Consider the following 19,936-nt stretch of genomic DNA (forward strand, 5'->3'; position numbering starts at 1 on the left):
TCACCCGCCAACAGATTACGCCACTTGGCGTGCTGCTCCGCCATTTGTATCGACTTTATGTCCGATAGATAGCTCGGACGGGCTTGAGAAATGCGCCTCACTCACTATACTCAAGAATGCAAAGAATAATATTTCTGTGTAAAATAATTCGCAAACTTATTTTGCACAGAGCTCGGGAGTAACTCTTGAATTATAAAGTACTTTCTTATCTGACTCGTCCTTTTGTACCCCAAAATTATAATTCAAAAACCGTCCAAAAGAGCAACTTTTAAAAATAAATCAAATCAATATTGGCCGAATGTAAATAAATGCCCTGTTATCCGGTGTTTAAACAGTGTACGGCGAGGGCGTCGCCCCCCGGCTCCTAATCAAAAAATTGAACTTTCAATAAAGGGAATCATTAATTCTGCTTAGGGAGGGATCCCGTAACATCCTAACGAACTCCACAAGAATCTTGGGATGTTTTTGTCGGATAATTATTTGAAAGAAATACTTAGGCGCACCGGGCGGAGTCCACTTGGGAAATTGTTTTCGACGCTTTACAAACATCCCTGAAAAATGTCTTACTTTTAACGTGTATTGATTTGGTGGAGGAAGAATACATTTTTTGTTGTGAATATATTAATATGAAGCAACTATATATTATCAAGGCTAGAAATAGTGTTACTCTGTGAAAACGTTGTAATTGCTGGATCGGTAACAGGTACTGCATACAATTCTGTAATTCATTATAAATATGTATAGATGGCTATTCCCTGTTAATGGCATTAACTCATCAAATATCATACCTATCTGAAGATACGAATTTAGCGAGAACCATTCATTCACTTGCACTCTTACTCTCACCTTAATAAAGTACAGTCAAAACAACTCACAAGCAGATGCTTCATGTGTTACGAATACCTTAAAAACCTTTGTAATGCAACTCAATGTACAATCACAAACAAATATCAAAAAACAAATGAGTGGTACAGTCACAAACAGGAGACAATCAGCAGAACGACCACAACAAACGTAGCCCCGCGGATATTGATCCGTTATTTTTCTCAGACGCTATTACCGTAATGCAGCCAATCCCCTGACATCGCCTCCACCGGGAATTAATGATGTCCTTTATTGGAGACACCATTTTTTGATTCCTTTCCCCTTACTAAGCATTGTACAAAACATGAACGACAGTCTCGCTTCCAAGTACAATTATATATCCATTACACTTTTTGTTTTGAGCTTGAAACATTGTACACGTTTTGAACAAGCAATGGATGAGAAATAATATTAGTAAGTGATATCTTCTTCTATCATTTGTTGGTGAGGTTGTGAATTAGAAGGCATCGCCGCCGGCAGAGGAAGCCAACAAAATCTTTGTTTACACGATCTGTGTTCACATTAAAAGCAGACCCCAGTCGCTTTAAGGCATTACTCGGATCTGTCAGGGATTAAAATATTATATTGTCAAAAAGGGCTGTACTAAATTAGATAACAATTAAATTATGCTTCCGGCAATCGTGGAAATCTAATAAAAATACATTGCTAATAATGGATACTGGAACTGAGAGCTCGATTCCGTTTCACAGAAAAACAAATTACTACTTAAAACCTACTTACCAGAAATAGTAAGAATATTGAAGCGGTCTATAAATTATAATGAGTTTAAGCTTAAAACTCATTAGTAAAATGTAGTCTTAGTTTATTCCTATGAATTGTTTTTATAATCATTTATTAGTTTCACACACGTTATATTTTAATTGTTCAACATTTATAAAATATTCGCCCTTATTTCAATAACCTATCCCTAAACAAGTCTATTAGTACCATGATTGAGCTTATTGGCGAATGATCCAATGTAAGCGCGACACTGTATTTCTAGGGCAGCCAATTAATTGTGTCCTGCGGGAAGTGATACGATCAGCCGCGTGCGTTTGTGTTACACCCCTGCCGCATTTGTCTACCTAATTGGTCAAAGGGCTCGTCGAACTATTAGAAATATATACCGCAAAGTTTATTTAATAATTTAAAGTTTATTTCGTTTTAAAAAAAGACCGGTAGTACGCGAAGCATTTCATTGAAATAAATCGACGACCATAAATAATAAGTGGCTCAAACAAAATTTTATTTTGACAGACTGAAATTGTCTAATCTAATAGTCTGTGTAAATTGACATAAGATAAGATTTAATGAGCCCGTTTTTCCATTGTGGCATCCCACGTGCAAGAAAATCTATTCACGTAAAGTACCTAGTAGTATATGAAAGCTAACTCACATGCTACAGAGTGAATGTACGTTTAGAGCCATTACACAAAGTGCTTACTAATTGTTTTCGTATTTCAAAACGTGATTAGCAAGTCATGATACACATGGTTTCAATAACACGCCATGAACATTGATTTATTTATTATTATTAACTTGATACCAATGGATTTCAGATAGCCATTTTTTTCTAATACACGTAAATAAGGCGATTTTTGACTTATAATAGTGATACTCAATTTCGACCACCTAGATTACATGAGCGTAGATCGATCTGATTTTTAATTTCGTAGTTGTAACAATCTCTACACACAATCTGGAATGTCCTGAAATTCTCTCATGAATAAATAAAGCGCCTTATATAATACGTTGTTTTTTCCTCTTTTTTTATATGCAAAGTTTTAGTTTTTCATCTCTAAATTAGTGGTTTATCAAACCAACTTCTTTCTTGTCAAATTACGTAGCCAATTAGTAGTGTAGAAAGCAAAGTACAGCAGTTGTCGGCTGTGTCCGTTACAATCAATCTCATTAAACGTCGACAATTAGTGCGACTAGCTGCAGAGTACAGCGGTGGATCAAACTTCGACCGACTACTTTAGCACCAATGTTCGTGTAAAAGCGATATCGTTGCGATGCCGTGTTGTTACATAGTACGGAGAGATTGTTTCACTGAAATGAGCTTATTTTTTAATGTCTACAACACATGTTTTTTTCTCTATTAATCTATACTAATATTATAAAGCTGAAGAGTTTGTTTGTTTGATTGTTTGTTTGTTTGAACGCGCTAATCTCAGGAAGTACTGGTCCGATTTGTAAAATTCTTTCACTGTTAGATAGCCCATTTATCGAAGAAGGCTATAGGCCGTATATCATCACGCTAAGACTAATAGGAGCAGAATACCAGTAAAAAATGTTACAAAAACGCGGAAATTTTTGACCCATTCTCTTATATGACGGAAGCAAAGTTGCGCGGGTCAGCTAGTAGCATATAATATACAAATCGACAAGAATAACCAACTTTACTATTGTCTACGTTATGGAACAAATTAATTAATCTAATTTCTTTTTTATGTTCAGTCTAGATTTCAGTAGTCCTCGATAAAAGTAAAATATCATCTATATAATCACTAACTTGTAAGTTTTCTACACATTGTCAACGTATAAACTGCAATGAAATCAGATCTCTACTATCGTGTTTACTTCACATTAGAATCGCAACGATATCTCTCGCAGTGTCCACAGTAGTCAGTCGCGGAGTGACATGGTGCCCGTGTGATTGGCTGCACACCGCAGCGCGGCTGAATACGCCGAGTTTTCTGCCCGCGGTTTTCTAATCTGAGCACAAAATTCGTCCGCGATTTCGACAGTCACATTGTTTGGACACTTTTGTCTGCTATGCACTTTGTTTTAGCTGCAGTTTTGGATGTGACTTTTTATAGAAATAATTAGCTAGAGAGAAATATAAGTGGCAGGTATAAATGATGAGGTTTACAGAGTCAAAGCAACATGAAAAAAATACATATACCGATGTATAAATAATTATTAATCGGAATTATAATGTGCTATTGTTAAAGCAACACTTTATTTAATGCCCTAAAGTTCATTACCAGTACCGCGATTCTCTACCACTATCGACTACCGACAACCGGCTAGCTATCGACATTATGACATTTAGAATGTACTGCCAAAATGTTACCTACGACACCCGTCAGAGGCGCTGATCAGATTTTCATACAAAATTTCTCGATGACAGTTCGGTTGTCGGTAGTCGATAGTAGTAGAGAATCGAGGCACTGGGATAATGATTCTTAAAATATTAAAAGGAGATTACAATCAAGTCTAACCTTTTTCATTAATTGTTTTTGATAAATCCTTTGCTCTCTAGATTTCTAACTTTGACACGTGTCAATCAAAAGTACACATAGTCATTAGTCAGTCTCAATCTCTCAGTAGTGCATTTTATTTTATAAATTCCAGTTATCTTTTGCGTGTTTAGCCATTATGAAATTTGTATTATGGGGACAGTATAATCATAAGTAATTACTGTTGAATACTTGTTAAAGCCAAGTATATAACCTATAAACAGGTGAATGGAATAAAATAATAGAATAATTCATTATTTATATTTTTCTGTATTCGTTAAAAAAAATAAAGAACAAATAATTTGTGATAGTTTCTTTTTGTAAATATGCATATTTAGTTAGTACCAGACAACACTATCAGGCAATCAACCAGCTAGCCTCACTGGCTTGTCAATATTTTTGATTATTCTTAATTAGCTCTAAATATTTTCAGAACGTGAAGAAGTATCAAAATGAATATGGTACAGTCATGTTGCTCGAGGCGCGCGGACCCCACGCTGTTCCACATCTACGATGAAGGGGACTTCAATGATCAGAGCCAAATCAAACGCGCTGAAAGTGGTACACAGACCAAACTCGGTAACAAAGGTAAATTATAAGAATAAGTATTATTATTCTTTTTAGTTTTTGTCATGACTAGTCTTTGCCCCGAATTGACTTTTCTAAGTATTGCGGAGGCTGGTCTACACAAGTAATAATAATTTTAGACCTATTTCTCCTCCTCTTGTATGCTAGAGAACCCTCAGTTGGTAATTCCAAGCAGTTAGTAATTATCAAATTCTTCAAAAAGGGTGCAAAGAAGCTGTTTTTGGGACCATTTTAAGAGTAACCTAAAACAAAGAAACACGGGCAGCTCGGCAAAACTCTCTATAAGTACACTATAATTTTCTTCACCATTAAATTTTGTCACGTTATAATAAAATTACATTAATTTAACAGATTCCCGCGCCGTGTTATACAAAAGTCCAAGCCATAAAACAAAAAAAAGAAAAAGTAAGTAGTAACAGGTACAGTCATTACATAGAAGTTTCCACTTACGGATGGTTCTTACATCAGATAACTTTTGATTTAAGAATAACTATGACATTGTGGCAGATAATCCTTACATTAACTGTCAAAAAGAACAAATTATTTGTCGAATAAAGTCAAATTATAAACTCTTTCAAATGTAGAACTTTATTTAATCCATATTATATTATTTTTGTTTAATATAAAAGGTACATTGTTTCAGTAAAGCTTATGGACTGGAAGAAATATCACAGACTCAACGTGATATATTCGTTTCTGGATGATTTGGAGAGAGACTACCCCGCTATCTGCACTGTGACGGTCATTGGGAAATCAGTCGAAGGAAGAGATATTAAGGTTATAAATATTTTAAAATATGGATACATCTGAGAATTTAAATGTAGAGGACCTTTCGCTTAGTTACTTATGTTAAACTTCCGGTTAACTTATCTTGGGTTTAACGTAGACTTTATAGTCAAAACTATTCTAAGATACATTTGTCTCGCTTCGAGATTGTCTACATATAAGGCGTTTTGTTAAAAAACTTCGAAAACTCCTTTTGACATTTTTAAGATGAACTGCAAATAGTAGAGCTGTTAGTTATCTATATAAATAAAAATGAATCATCGAAATGTATGTACGCGTATAACTTTTTAGCAACTAAACTGAATTGGATAATTTATTATTTTTTTAATATGTTTGTAACTGTCGGGAAAAGGATTGTGATCACAATTCCTACGAGAATGGAATTAACGGAATAAACTTGCACTGTGCCCAGAGAAAGTCGGGCAAGTCCGCCAGTTATAAATAAAATTACATAAATAAACTTGTAATTTCAGATGCTAAAGATATCAAACAGCAACGCGAGCAACAAGGCGGTGTGGTTGGACGCGGCGATACACTCTCGCGAATGGATCAGCACCGCGGTCGTTACATACATCGCTGACCTACTCGTCAGAAAGTTTGATTCGCTCCCCCCGGCTGTTGTTAATAAAGACTGGTAATTTGTTTTAGTCACTATTCGTTTGAATACGCTGTATAACTTAGTGTAACTATTTGAATAAAGCAATAGATATTCCAGTCAAATTCCTCTCGCAAGTTTCTTGATGTTACTTTTTGCTTTCCACGCTGCCGCATAAATACATTAAAAAAATAACGAAATGTAACATGGGAAGGGTCTCTTCTTGTAATGAGAAAGAGGTTTAGGCCTTAAGCCCACCAAACTGGCCAAATGCTGGTTGCGAACTGTACACACCTTCAAGAACCGTTACAGATACAATACAATATCGAAAACAACATACGAAGAAAACAAAGACAATCTTTAGTTAAATTTTGTTGAAAGTATATATATTTTACTTCACAGGCATATAGTACCGGTTCTGAATCCAGATGGCTATGAGTACTCTCACACTCATGATCGCATGTGGAGAAAAAATAGAGCTCGGTACGACGGCGCGTGTGTGGGAGTCGATCTCAACAGAAATTTCAGGTACGTTCGGAAAATAATTGTGTTCGTATAATAAATTGTATATTTGCATTTCTTCTTTAAATAGCCTTTTTATTTGTAGTAATTTTAATATAATTTTTTACAGCTATGGTTGGGGAAACAACGGAGAGGAAGGGTCGTCTGAAGAACCTAACAATATTTTCTACAGAGGCCCAACACCTTTTTCAGAACCTGAAACTGCTGCAGTTCGGGTACTTTATTTTCCCAAATCGAATTTAAAGTTTTGGCATAAACTTTTATCAATATAAATATAAAAACGTTATCTTTCAGGATACCATCTTGGGATCCTCGACGCCCTTCGAAGTGTATCTGTCCTTCCATAGTTACTTCGAGATGATAATTTTTCCATGGGGCTGCCGAAAGGAGAACCCTCCTAATTACCTGAACCTACTTGAAGGTGGTGCGGTCATATCAAGGGTAACTCCACGTAAGAAAATAGTAGACTAGTATCGTGATACCAGAAAATGGATTAGTCGACAAACGTCAGATTCTAGAAATGCCAGACGAGTTTAAAACGCCAGTTTCTATGATTGCCAGATTCTACAATTGACAGATTCTACAAATGACAGATTCTAGAAAAGCCAGTTTCTAATAATGCCAAATTCTATAAATGCCAGATTCTACTAATGTCAGAATATATATCAATGCCAATAACTTTTATTTTGGTTCAAGGAAGATAAAAAAACAGTATTTGTAAAATCATTTATTAAACAAAACAAGACAATGAACAGTACTTTAAGATTTAGAACTCAACTTATCAACAAAAAATAAATAAAATATAGTTTTAATGGAGGAGTTGAATGTATACATTATACAACCTTTTTTAAGAAGTCTTTTACATTGATTTCCCCCCTTTGTAACTGTTTTAACAATCGCTTGTATTTTTGGTCAAATAAAATATTGTAAGCGATCTCCACAGGATGACGTCAACAAGCCTATAAAAGACAGCCTTCTAGACAGGCTCGTCCATTTTGTCGTTGGCGCTCGCGGTGTACGGACGTGTGATTAGTGTTAATCTGTGTCGGTCGCTATTAAGGTCACGTAAGCCATTCTTTGTTAATTTCGTTATATTTCTTCGTTAAATTAGATGTTATTGAAGTGTGCAGTATTTGGTTTTGTAATAATTGTGTTGATCGTTCTTTGTGTTATTTTTGTTTGAATTGTGAAGGTAGTAAACGGATTTCTTGTTACTTTTTGTTTTTTTTAATTAAATTCTACTTCTGAACCCAAAATCAGAAGTGGGATAAAGAACTTAACTACCCACATTAACGTTAGCTTGCCAAAGGTCTAAAATTTTGTTATAAACAAGAAAACCGTTAACATTTTAAACGAGTTTTGTTCCCAACTACTGCTCACTTTGTTTCTATGTTGTGTGGTACTTTATTTTACCGGTACGAATGAGACGAACAATGACACCTAGTCCACGAAGGAGTCGTCCCAGGAACGAATTGCGTTATCAAACCCGGCGTGTTTCTAGCAGGTCCCGCGACCGCCGCGACCATAGTGATGATAGATCGAGCCGTGGTTCAAGCGTTAGACGTGATATTTTGGAGGATGGCTTGCGTTCTCGAGATCGACAGGATTTTCACCGTTCGGAGACGCGTCGATCGCGTACGCGGGATAGATGCGGTTCGCGTTATAGGGATCGTTCTCGTAGTCACCATCGTGTCCGATCAAGGTCGAACTCGCGTCCGGTTTCACCGATAGAGGCGCGGTCGAAGGTTAGGCCACAACCGGTTTGTAGGACTGATCAGTACCTGGAGTCTCCTACGCCAGGCTCTGAGGCGTCTACCCTCGCTACTGCTTTGTTGCAAGCTATAAAAACGATGCAACCCTCGCGGTCTCAACACTACTATGTGTCTAGTTTCGATCCATCAATAAACAATATCCAAGCATGGTGCGAGGAGGTGGATCGCGCCAGAGAAGCTAACGGGTGGAACGATCACGAGTGTTTGTCGCGGGTGGCATCGTGCCTCAAAGGTGACGCTAGAGTTTGGCTTGATTTCAGAGCACTCAATCGGATCACTATAAAAGATCGCTACCCTCTGCCACTAATTGATGACCACATCGATAGGTTGGGTGGTTATAAGTTTTTTTGCTGTCTTGATATGGCTACCGGGTTTCACCAAATCCCGCTCAAAGAGGAATGTATTCACCTAACTGGCTTTGTAACTCCGGAAGAGCATTTTGAGTACGTCAAGATGCCTTACGGACTAGCTAATTCCCCGGTAGTTTACCAAAGAATTATTAATAACACTCTGCGTGCGCACATTGAAGAGGGAAACGTACTGGTCTACGTTGACGATGTCCTCCTTTTAAGCAATTCCGAAATCGAGGGGATTGAACTGTTGCGTAAGGTCCTTCAGACTCTCACAAGTGCTGGCTTCTCCATCAATTTGAATAAATGCTCGTTTCTAGTAACGGAAGTCGAATATTTGGGGAGGCTGATTAGTCAAGGTCAGGTTAGGCCGAGTCCACGAAAAGTGGAGGCCTTGGTTAATACTTTACCGCCAGAAAATGTAAAGCAGGTACGACAGCTCTTGGGGTTGGCAGGTTATTTTAGAAAGTACATAAAAGACTACGCCACTAAAACCGCGCCCATCGCTATCCTCACGCACAAGAACGTGAAGTTTAACTGGTCCCCCGAATGCGAGACTATTCGCTTGAGTTTAATCAAAGAGCTGACTAGTGAACCGGTACTTACCATCTTTAACCCCGATCTTCCTACTGAAGTTCACACAGACGCCAGTAGTATTGGATATGGCGCTGTTCTTTTACAAACACATTCCGATTCTAAGAAACATGTGGTCGCATATTTCAGCCGATCGACGCAAGGAGCCGAAAGTAAGTACCATTCGTACGAACTTGAGACCCTTGCCGTTGTTAAAGCTCTCCAAAACTTTCGCCATTATTTAATTGGTTTAAAATTCATTGTAGTCACTGACTGTAATGCGCTTAAGTCCACAGAGCGTAAGAAAGACCTCTTACCTCGAGTAGCTAGGTGGTGGGTGTACCTTCAAGACTTTAACTTCTCGGTTGAGTATCGCAAGGGAGCAATGTTACCCCATGCGGACTACTTGAGCCGCAATCCCGCCGTTGTCAATCAAATTTCCAAACCCCGTAACTGGGCTCAGGTCGCACAGTCAGCTGACGACGAAACCAAAGACCTGGTTCAGAAGTTGCATGATGGTAGGCTTGACGGTGATCGTTATCAAATTCAAAATGGGGTCCTTTACTATAAATATGTGCCAGTAGGTCAAGAGCCGAGGTTACTTTGTTATATACCCAAAGGGCACCGACTTAGCCTCTTGAGAGTGTTCCACGATGAACATGAGCACATAAGTGCAGAGAAAACGATTGATCTCATTCTTAGACACTTCTGGTTCCCGGGTCTGAGGCGATTTGTCTCTAAATATGTCTCTCATTGCCTTGTGTGCATTTCTCAAAAGAGGGTTCCCAGAGCACCATTACAAAGTATAATTTCTTGGGAAAAGCCCGATACTCCATTTAATACGGTTCATGTTGATGCCTTAGGGCCATTACCAGTTTCAGATGGGTATAAATTCATTCTCCTCATTGTGGATGCTTTTACCAAATACACACTTCTTTATCCTATCTACCGACAAGATGCCGCTGAACTCAAACGTGTCATTACTCAGGCTATTTCTTTGTTTGGGGTGCCTAAACTATTGGTCACAGATAAAGGACGAATGTTCGAGTCTCACGAGTTCGTAACTTGGATCAACGAACTGGGCTGCAATCAACACGTCATCACGCCCGAAATGCACCAGGCCAATGGTCAAGCAGAGCGCTACATGCGGACCGTTCTTAATATGCTACGCATCCAAGCCAACTACAAGCAGCTGGAATGGTCAGAGACCTTGTGGAAGCTACAGTTGGTGCTAAACATCACAAGGCAAAAGACGACACGAGCATCTCCTTTAAATCTTTTAATAGGCACAGAATCTACTACGCCCGTGGTGCGAGCACTGGTACGTGACGTAGCGATCGAGGGTTCGGCGCCTAACAGGGAAGCTCTGCGCGAAATCACTAGGAGCAGAGCCCGTGAACTTCTCCGAAGTAACCAATCTCAGCAAGATGAACGAGCTAACCGTCAACGGCGAGCACCTCGACAGTTCTCCGTCGATGACTGGGTGTTTGTTATAAAATATTCTCAGTCGGCAGGCAAACTGGACTCAGGCATGCGTGGTCCGTATAAAGTGGTCAAAGTTTTGCCAAGTGGACGCTACACACTGCAGTTACTCAGCGGCAGTTACGGCAAGACTACACAAGCTGCTGCGCAATACATGGTGCCGTGGCGGGGTGAATGGAGCCCCGAAACATGCGCTGCGTTTTTCGAGAGTGAGTAATTATGTGATAAACAATGGTCATTATCATGCGGTTAGTGAGGTAAGCCTGAAGGGCGAGCTTCACGTGAATATTTATGTTTCATAAAGTATCCCTCACATGCACGATTACGCTCTGCATGTCGAGATGGCTCAATACGTAAGATTATGATCTGCGTATTGGGAAGCTTCGAGTACATGTGACTATGTCTGCGTGCCGATAAGTCTCGGCACATGTGGCTATGTCTGCGTACTAGGAAACCTGGGTACATGTGGCTATGTCTGCGTGCCGGGAAATCTCGGCACATGTGGCTATGTCTGCGTACCAGGAATCCTCGGCACATGTGACCAAGTCTGCGTGCCGGGGAGCTTCACACGTTCGAATACGGTCTTCGTGTGGAATACACTCGTACGTTCGAATACGGTCTTCGTACGAGTGGGTCTTAGAGGCCACGTTGTTACAGGATCCGAAGATAAATTAACAACGAAGTCAAATGGAAAAATGGAAGCGCTCTTATCTTTGGTATCAACAGGAATATGCCTTGGCTTTATTATGTTTTTTTTTGAGAAAGATGTATGTAGTTTAAGCGAGTGTGAGTTATTGTGATGTGTGAATTAAGAAAGAGTGATGTATGAATTAATTGAATGTGGATAGACTGATAGCCTGTGAGGTTGAACGTTTTCATTTTTATCCTTGAAGGAGTATTACAAATATTTTGTTTTTAGGTGAGGTCACTGACGATGAGGAAACAGTACCAAAGGATCCAGCACCTGCAGTTGGACTGTCTATGCCCTTGCTTGACGATGACGTAACTAACCCACCTACATCCCCAGTGGCGGGTCCTAGTGGGATAACTCGGAGATCTTGCGTCGAGGACGACTTGGCGTCAGGAGAGGCCGTGTAAGCGATCTCCACAGGATGACGTCAACAAGCCTATAAAAGACAGCCTTCTAGACAGGCTCGTCCATTTTGTCGTTGGCGCTCGCGGTGTACGGACGTGTGATTAGTGTTAATCTGTGTCGGTCGCTATTAAGGTCACGTAAGCCATTCTTTGTTAATTTCGTTATATTTCTTCGTTAAATTAGATGTTATTGAAGTGTGCAGTATTTGGTTTTGTAATAATTGTGTTGATCGTTCTTTGTGTTATTTTTGTTTGAATTGTGAAGGTAGTAAACGGATTTCTTGTTACTTTTTGTTTTTTTTAATTAAATTCTACTTCTGAACCCAAAAATATATTAATTTTTTCGATTTTTCCTTTGGGACTGGAACAAGCTGTTTTTTATTATTATATCAAAATGCATTGCTTCCTTACGAAGTTTTTGAATAAAAAGGTACAGATTTGGTCTTTTTGACATCAGGACATTCATGCGGTGGTGCCACCCCACCAGTGCATTAGTAGTCCGATGGCGCTGTCCGGCACAACTCAGAAGCCTTGGCTGTAGTCGTGGGTACCATCGATTTTGAAAATATACTTGAAATCGATCCATACTTCGACGAGAATCCTCTTCCATTTCTTCTACAATTGTATGCCATCCTTCTGGGATATGAGAAGCTGGCAATAACGGAAGAATTGAGACCATGCGGATTATTTTCCTTTGAGCGCGTGATTGAGTAACTTTTAAGTCTTTAGCCTTCTTTTTAATAGCTTTTTGAAAATGAAAATAGCATCCACTAATATTGGCCTCTGGAAACACATCTCTAACCGCGTTCATAACGGCGATTTCGTAATCACATTTAAAAGTACTGTTCATTGTCTTGTTTTGTTTAATAAATGATTTCACAAATACTGTTTTTTATCATCCTTGAACCAAAATAAAAGTTATTGGCATTGATATATATTCTGACATTAGTAGAATCTGGCATTTATAGAATTTGGCATTATTAGAAACTGGCTTTTCTAGAATCTGTCATTTGTAGAATCTGTCAATTGTAGAATCTGGCAATCATAGAAACTGGCGTTTTAAACTCGTCTGGCATTTCTAGAATCTGACATTTGTCGACTAATCCCAGAAAATATGCATTCACTAATTGGATTTTTTTTCAGGCGATATATGAAACCCACGGGAAAACCTACAAGGTAGGCAGCACGAGAGAACTCACGTACAACGCGTGCGGGACCAGTACCGACTGGTGCTATTCGATAGCGAAAATCCCCTACTCCTACATGGTGGAGCTGAGAAGTAAAAAACATAAATTTAGATTGCCAAAAGACCAAATCTTAGACACTTGCACCGAAACATGGAATGGTGTCAAGAGTCTAATGGATTACGTCGATAAACATTCAAAATAAAGAAAATTGTTTCTAAAATGTGTTCAAGTATTCGCAACTTCGTCCTGTAGTTGTCTAGTGGTGACTTTTGTAGAGTTGAGTAAAAAGTTCTATCTGATTTCGTTTTTTATTGGTTATGTATATTATAAGGCATCACTTTTTGTAAACCACAAACATTACTGGACTATTATTGTCTGAGTTTTTTTGTAATAACGGTACAATTTAAACACTTTTTTCGATCTACAAACTCTAGGAGGGCTAGTACTCCGTTGAGGGCTTCTTTACAACAATCTTGTATTTCTTCTCGCGGCAGTAAGAAACGGTCTTGTTTACTTCTTAGCTCGAGAAGATAGGAGAAAGGGATGTGAGCTGTTCCGTAACTCCAATCAATGCTTGTTCCACAAGCATTATACATGATATCTTTGAAGTTGCCAACTTTATACATGCGACCGTTTGTCTCATAGATAGCCTAAAATAAAGAATAAACATCAGGTTTTTTTCATTCAGAAAACATCTAAAACACCATTTTAAACCACAGAAATAGTTTGGTTTTGATCTTACTTTAGCCATAACAGTAGCACCCTCTAATAAGTTAACGTAGTCAGGACATGGATCAGCAGTGTGGCACCAAGGAAAGGAGATTACTTCACTACAAGCGTGAAATGTTAAGAATATTTTGAATGGAGTCCCGGAGTATAAAATTATATCCTGCAAAATAAAAATCAATTAGTTTTTATAAAACCTGCTAATGCGCTAGTTAGGTTAAATGGAATATTTGTTACCTTAATTGCAATTGTTTCTGGTTCTGAAAATGCATCTATGCCGCGGTAATTAATGCTGTAAGGATCGCCAGATGCATTTTCGTTGGCATTATTACCCGGGTTACCCCAACAGTATCTATCAAATGGAAGAAAATATTATTACCTTCGTATAAAGAAAAAAAAGTACTAAAGGCCCATTTAGATGGGGAGAGTTTCTCGTACGGTTCCATGCGAGAAACTATACACTACTATCACAAGAAATAATCGCCATAACTCAATCGTATCAAAATGTATACAGGCAAGAATTAAAATCTCGCCTACGATTATAAGGACATAACAATATTCCATTGCAAGGCAATTGTCGCCCAAAGAGCGAATGGCTAGACAAAAAATAATGTTTTATGGTTCTTCGAAAATCGTATCTTCGGGACGAGAAACTCTCTTAGTCTAAATAGGCCTTAAAGGCCTGCCTAGACGAGGGACTTTTTCCACAGACAAAAATCATTGAATAACTTGTGTCAAAGATTGTCCATCGTGTGCATAGGCCTTCAATATCTTAAGTGATATTACCCAAAATTTCTATTTAGATCAACACCCGTAATCGCATTTCCAAATCGAGCTCTGCTCTTGCGCCACATTCTGTCTTGTGTATGTGAATAGATATAGCCGTCGGGATTAACTACTGGCAAGAAATACCTGAAATACATATCAATGTAGTATTCTGCACAATGTAAACTTGCAGTTCAGAGCAAGTAGAGTGCAGTGAAATTAAATGGGTCTGTTGAAAGAATAGCAATTTATTAATAATCAGTAGTAGATTTACATGGAAAGCACGATGCTTTCCACGTAAATTGCGCAATTCTAAAATCAGGTAGCAATTGTCGCAGTGTTTAAAGTGGTCGCCACGCCACTACCATTGAGTTCTGAGGACGTGGGTTCGATTCCCACACGGAACAATTTGGGTTGTACTATGTGTCCTTTGCTTGTATGTTTGTAAACGTCCCCGCAACACAAGAGCAATTCTTAGTTCGCAGTGGTCTTTTTAAAAGAAAAGTAAAAAAAGGACTTGTGACTGAAGGAATTTACAACGATCACAATGGTATCGTTAATCGTTTACCAATCTTTATTAGTGACGTTGTTTGGTAATGAGGAGAAGTTCCTGGCTACGTAATCAGCTATGTAAGTGACTGCTGACGCCGTGATCCACTCTCTCGCGTGAGTCGTCCCGTCCAGCCATATCCCTGTGTTGTTCGCATCGCTGTTTGATATTTTAAGCAACTGGAAAATACCAATAATGTTGAGGTCTTGTTATTTCTAAAGCATTAAAAAAACGCTTTATAAAGAGTTTAAAGTTAAATTAACAAATCTTAATAAAATAATTAAGACTAATTTAAATCGTAATAAAGCTTAAATAAGAAATAGGATGCCTTTTATACAAATAATTACACCATATGCCATACATTTTAAGGCATGATTTAGTTATTATAATATAGTCTAAACTAACCTTGATATCTCTACCCTCCACAGTCTTGCCGATAACACACACGGTGCACGTCGATGGATAACATTTCTCCAAGTCATCCATAAACTGATATATCAATGTAAGGGGGTAAAAGTCCTTCCAGTCAAAACCGCGCTCTGAAAGTCAACTTGATATTTAAAATTTGAACTCGAGACCGAACGAGAGAGGAGTTATCTCTTTCGTTTTCAGAAGAGAACCTTGCCTAACATAGAGACACTAGCAGATTTATCTAACTAACTAAGGTCCAACACGCTGGCTAAATGCTTTGATGACTAACCCCCGGTTTCTGAGGCACACTTAGCGGTAGTTTATCTATTCAATAGTGTTTTCTTTATAGGAGTTTTAACGCTATTGAATAGATAAACTACTGCTAATAAAATTGTACCTCAGAAACCGGGGGTAAGTCCCGTAACTGCATTAAACGAACGCCGTATTACATTTGTATGAGACCGCGCTAGCGTCCGCTTCACACAGTTTCAGTCCTATTGACCTCGCATTTCTATTAATAAACTGGATGACACAGACAACTTGAACCCGCTGATGGTGTCGTTTCGATCCAGATCCAGCTTCAATAGAAATCCATATATTTAGCCACCTCCCTACACCGTAACACTACATTACCTGATTTAAAGGGCGACCGCGGTCTTGAGATGAGGGGGCTGCGTAGGCGCCGCGGCACTGCGCTCACGTGGCCCATCGCGTCGTTCATGATCACCTCGTACGCTATCTCCCTCTCGCGCAACAGCTTGTCCACCTGCATCGCCCGCAACCCTTCCACTAGCACCTCCATCGAGCTTGGGTTATCGCTATTTATGATGATGGCTACAACATTACACTTATTTTGTTAACAAATAATCGGTTACCTCAAGTAGAATGTCTATTTAGGACTGTCACCGCCAACTTGACACGATAAGAAGAGTGTCTTTCAAGTGACATGACATAAGAAACAAAATAAAATAATTCATTGATAAAGTCTATCTTCTACGAGCTTCGCTTTCCTGATCTATGTTATTCACATGAACACCACTGACATAGTTATTTTGTCTCAACTTTCGTAGCTATACTTTCCTAAAAGAACCTTTAAACCTGATAGAATTATTAAAGCTCATCTTTCACTAGAGCACTTCTGCGCACGCACTATGTAGGTATGGCTATCATGTGAAAGATAGTCAGTGTCCCTCAATAAAACGAGACCGGGCGAGGCCTACGTGATATCAGTAGACATTTTCTAGCTTGCGCTGAGTCTTAAGTAAATGTTCCTATAGGAAATAGCTGCATAATTTACTTACCACCTTTGTTGTCCAAATTCTTCATAAACATTCTTTGTCCGTCTTTTATACATTTTACGTCCCATATTTGATATCTCGCGTCTTTCCGTGCCACTTTGATCGATGATGCTGTCTCGTTGCTAGGCATCTGTGAACATCTCCGCGTGAAATTGAGATTACTAGAATTTTGATCTAAATTAAGTTTTTTGTCTGTTACATTTAAAATTTTAATCTGACATCTATTGTATTTATTTGATCGATGAAAATGACAGCTTTAGTGTATTGATTAGTAAGATAGAGGTGAGATGGGTAGTCGAGTAAAGCGATTAAAAAACTAATAGGTATGCCTACATATAGATTTTAATAAACATAATTTTACGGTTCCGTGTATTACATAATACCGAGCTCGCTCCTCTCAAAGCAACTTTAGACACATTTTTCGTAGTCTGGAAATAATATGATATATTGTTCAGGAATACAAAACCCAACTAATTCAAACAATGACTTTAAGGCCGGATCTACATAATATACCTTGTAGCTAGATACAACTCAAAATTCACGGCCGGCCTACTAGTGACCAAGGTTTGTAACTTTACATCAAAATAATTGAATTCTTTCGTGTATTACTGATAATGGCATTGTAATGAAGAAGTGTTGGTGAGCGGGGCCGCGTTCGATAATTACACGTAATCAGATATTTTGTGTAAGCGGCTCGCTCGCCCTCGTCTCGCCCATGCACTCCCCACTAATGAAACAGAACACCCTACCAGAGGTTCTCGAATAGAATAAAACTCACTTTTATTTCACTTTAAAAAATCTATTTTTCTTCTAGTAAACAGTTTGAAATCGTTCAATGGATACATTTAGGCGTTGTTAAAAAATATTGGATTGTTTCTTAATATGTGTTTTTTATTTTCTCCAAAACTATGAAATGCTGAATATTCATGCCACGTCTTATAGATCATCAGCAATCGGCTTAAAGACTTTCAACTACGTGACAAAAAGGCTTATCTGCAACAAAATTCTAAGTACTTAATTTGTTCTTTAAAATTTTTAGTTTGTCAGAGTTTTTATTAACGTTAAGCGATTTAAAGCAAAGCTTCTTCTGCTTCTGATTTTAAAAAGCAAATGTCATTTAATACACAACCTGCTTTCATTGTTAAAACGTAGGCACAGGAATACTGAGAATCATGTGCTTTACAGACGATTCAGTTGGCATAGCAGCATGGAATAGCAATGGCAAGTTTGATGACATAACTTTTATGTAATGTTTACATAATAGTAACCAATCGACAAGCGTCGCTGAAAGACGATGTTATGAAAGTTTGTAAAATGCCCTGATTCCTATAAAATCAGAAGATCATCGACTGATTCACAGACCGCAGATGTAAGGTCTCTCCTATTTTTTCTTGCCCCTGATTAATTGTATCGAACGAGTTCCTAATGAGAACCGATAGTAGCGTTTAAGATCTGTTGGTAGCCCGCTAACCAGACGGTGTACCCCAAACTGCGCGCCGCCCGACTGTCACCTCGCCTCGGTCTTACGCGCGTTTATCTTTTTAATTGTGCCCCCGACTGCCTCCCGCCCCCTCCGCCCCCCACATAACCTCGCCCCTCGGAGACGCTTGTTAAGCTCGTTACATTTATCCTGATCATTCATGTGCTGCCTTATATTTGACTTAAGAAGGGATTAGCGCTAAGTAATTCCAGAGGTTTGTCTCGTGTGCTACAGAAAAGATTGTTTATCGCTCAACAATAAATTGAACATCTTTTTGAACATTTTTGCCTTAATGACAGAATCTTGGTGAAATGGGTAAATAGGTCACTAGTATAATAATCAACGTTGTAAGTATTAAACTAATGATGATCATGTATTATGGTCGTCGTACTTTTGTCACTTTAACTTTTGATTGATAACTGCAACAGTTGTGTTCCGATTAGCATACCTACGCACTTGGTGTGCTCTGTATTTTCACTCAATACAACTGGGGCACTTTGTAACATTTCAATAAAGTATTGACATACCTACTCGTGATTCTATAGACTCTCGATGAACAAAGAATAAAGAAAAAAACTAGACAAATCTATCGAAGCATTGAATCAAACTAATGCAGTCCGTACCTAAAGCTATCTTTTTCCAGTCGATTTACAATACTAGTGCGAAAACTAAACTAATTTATATTTGCGATTTTCATCACTATTACTTCTTAGTCACAAGGTTGAATTTACTTTGATTTAAACGAAATAAACAGGGATTAACAATTAGTCGCAAAATGTAGGCACCAAGTGGGTGTTCAGGGGTGGTAAACCGGTCGACCAAGTCACTGTACAAATACAAACAGAAGGATAACTTTGACAAAAGCTCACTTTTTGCTTTTGACCTGTATTAGTCACTTCATTATTCTATTTGTAGATTTTGAATTTACTTAAACTTTATTACAAAAAATGTGTATTATAAAAATACAATCATTGACAACAACGCTAACAGTTTTAGACTAGATTTTATATGAATATCATCCCTACCAAACATTGACTAGGTATTCTGCAACGAAAGTTTTAGAATATGCACCAAAAAGTTTAATTTGAACTAAGATCGTAGGAATTTATATGCGAGTCTACATTCGATACTTTTTATATTTTGCTGTAGGTGTAATTATATAAGTGAAACTTCTGCAACTATGTTTGTAGGGGTTCTGCTTTGTTTTTCATTAGACGCTGCTTATGGGCCACCGTCGCGACGCTCGCTAAGCACTTAACTGCCAACCCTGACTTAGTATTCAATGTGAAAAACGTTTTAACGATCTCTTTGAAATCAGATGAATCTTTTGTTCACACCTCTTGATGAACATTTCAATGTGCCTGTCACTCACATTGTGTGGGAGCTGGGTACTTTTATATAAACGTGTTTTTATCTTTGAAAATATCTACAAAGTATTTCATTGCCGAGTTGTCCTCTTACTAGATGTAGTACCTTATAGTTTTGTTGCGTGAGTCGATAACACTTTTGAGATCTATTTATCAAAGCATTTATGAAAACTTCGCCAAACAACTTTAAGGCTAGAAAAGAAAATAAAGTTGTCGTAGCTTATTGGTGTGATTCCTGTCAATCAGCAATGACATTTCAAGCATCACAGCATTGCTGCAT

At 38.3% G+C, this 19,936-nt stretch overlaps 2 protein-coding genes across 2 annotated transcripts; one reads left to right on the top strand and one right to left on the bottom strand.

Moving 5' to 3' along the window:
- Positions 1-4,156: 4,156 nt before the first annotated feature.
- Positions 4,157-13,314, top strand: LOC142979320 (carboxypeptidase B-like). Its single transcript, XM_076124168.1, has 9 exons — positions 4,157-4,333; positions 4,543-4,697; positions 5,049-5,102; positions 5,341-5,474; positions 5,957-6,117; positions 6,481-6,606; positions 6,710-6,815; positions 6,895-7,041; positions 13,016-13,314. Exons 2-9 carry the CDS (start codon positions 4,562-4,564, stop codon positions 13,259-13,261), a joined length of 1,110 nt encoding a protein of 369 aa, XP_075980283.1. The 5' UTR covers positions 4,157-4,333; positions 4,543-4,561; the 3' UTR covers positions 13,262-13,314.
- Positions 13,315-13,359: 45 nt separating this feature from the next.
- On the bottom strand, positions 13,360-17,063 carry LOC142979321 (carboxypeptidase B-like). The gene is made up of 8 exons (XM_076124169.1): positions 16,813-17,063; positions 16,145-16,345; positions 15,506-15,639; positions 15,119-15,279; positions 14,572-14,697; positions 14,023-14,137; positions 13,802-13,948; positions 13,360-13,709 (listed from the first exon to the last, which is right to left on the bottom strand). The coding sequence occupies exons 1-8, from the start codon at positions 16,937-16,939 to the stop codon at positions 13,428-13,430; spliced, it is 1,293 nt and encodes a 430-aa protein (XP_075980284.1). The 5' UTR covers positions 16,940-17,063; the 3' UTR covers positions 13,360-13,427.
- Positions 17,064-19,936: the final 2,873 nt, after the last annotated feature.

The sequence above is a fragment of the Anticarsia gemmatalis genome, chromosome 16 (genome assembly GCF_050436995.1).
Source record: "Anticarsia gemmatalis isolate Benzon Research Colony breed Stoneville strain chromosome 16, ilAntGemm2 primary, whole genome shotgun sequence".
NCBI lineage: Eukaryota > Metazoa > Arthropoda > Insecta > Lepidoptera > Erebidae > Anticarsia > Anticarsia gemmatalis.

Excerpts from the sequence above, each read along its gene's own strand:
- LOC142979321 (XM_076124169.1), bottom strand. The coding sequence starts at position 16,939 with ATGCCTAGCAACGAGACAGCATCATCGATCAAAGTGGCACGGAAAGAC. Across the intron at positions 15,640-16,144 it reads GCGGTCGCCCTTTAAATCAG|AGCGCGGTTTTGACTGGAAG; the intron begins GTAATGTAGTGT and ends GTTGACTTTCAG. Across the intron at positions 14,698-15,118 it reads AACGTCACTAATAAAGATTG|GTATTTCTTGCCAGTAGTTA; the intron begins GTAAACGATTAA and ends TATGTATTTCAG.
- LOC142979320 (XM_076124168.1), top strand. The coding sequence starts at position 4,562 with ATGAATATGGTACAGTCATGTTGCTCGAGGCGCGCGGACCCCACGCTG. Across the intron at positions 6,607-6,709 it reads GATCTCAACAGAAATTTCAG|CTATGGTTGGGGAAACAACG; the intron begins GTACGTTCGGAA and ends AATTTTTTACAG. Across the intron at positions 7,042-13,015 it reads GTGGTGCGGTCATATCAAGG|GCGATATATGAAACCCACGG; the intron begins GTAACTCCACGT and ends ATTTTTTTTCAG.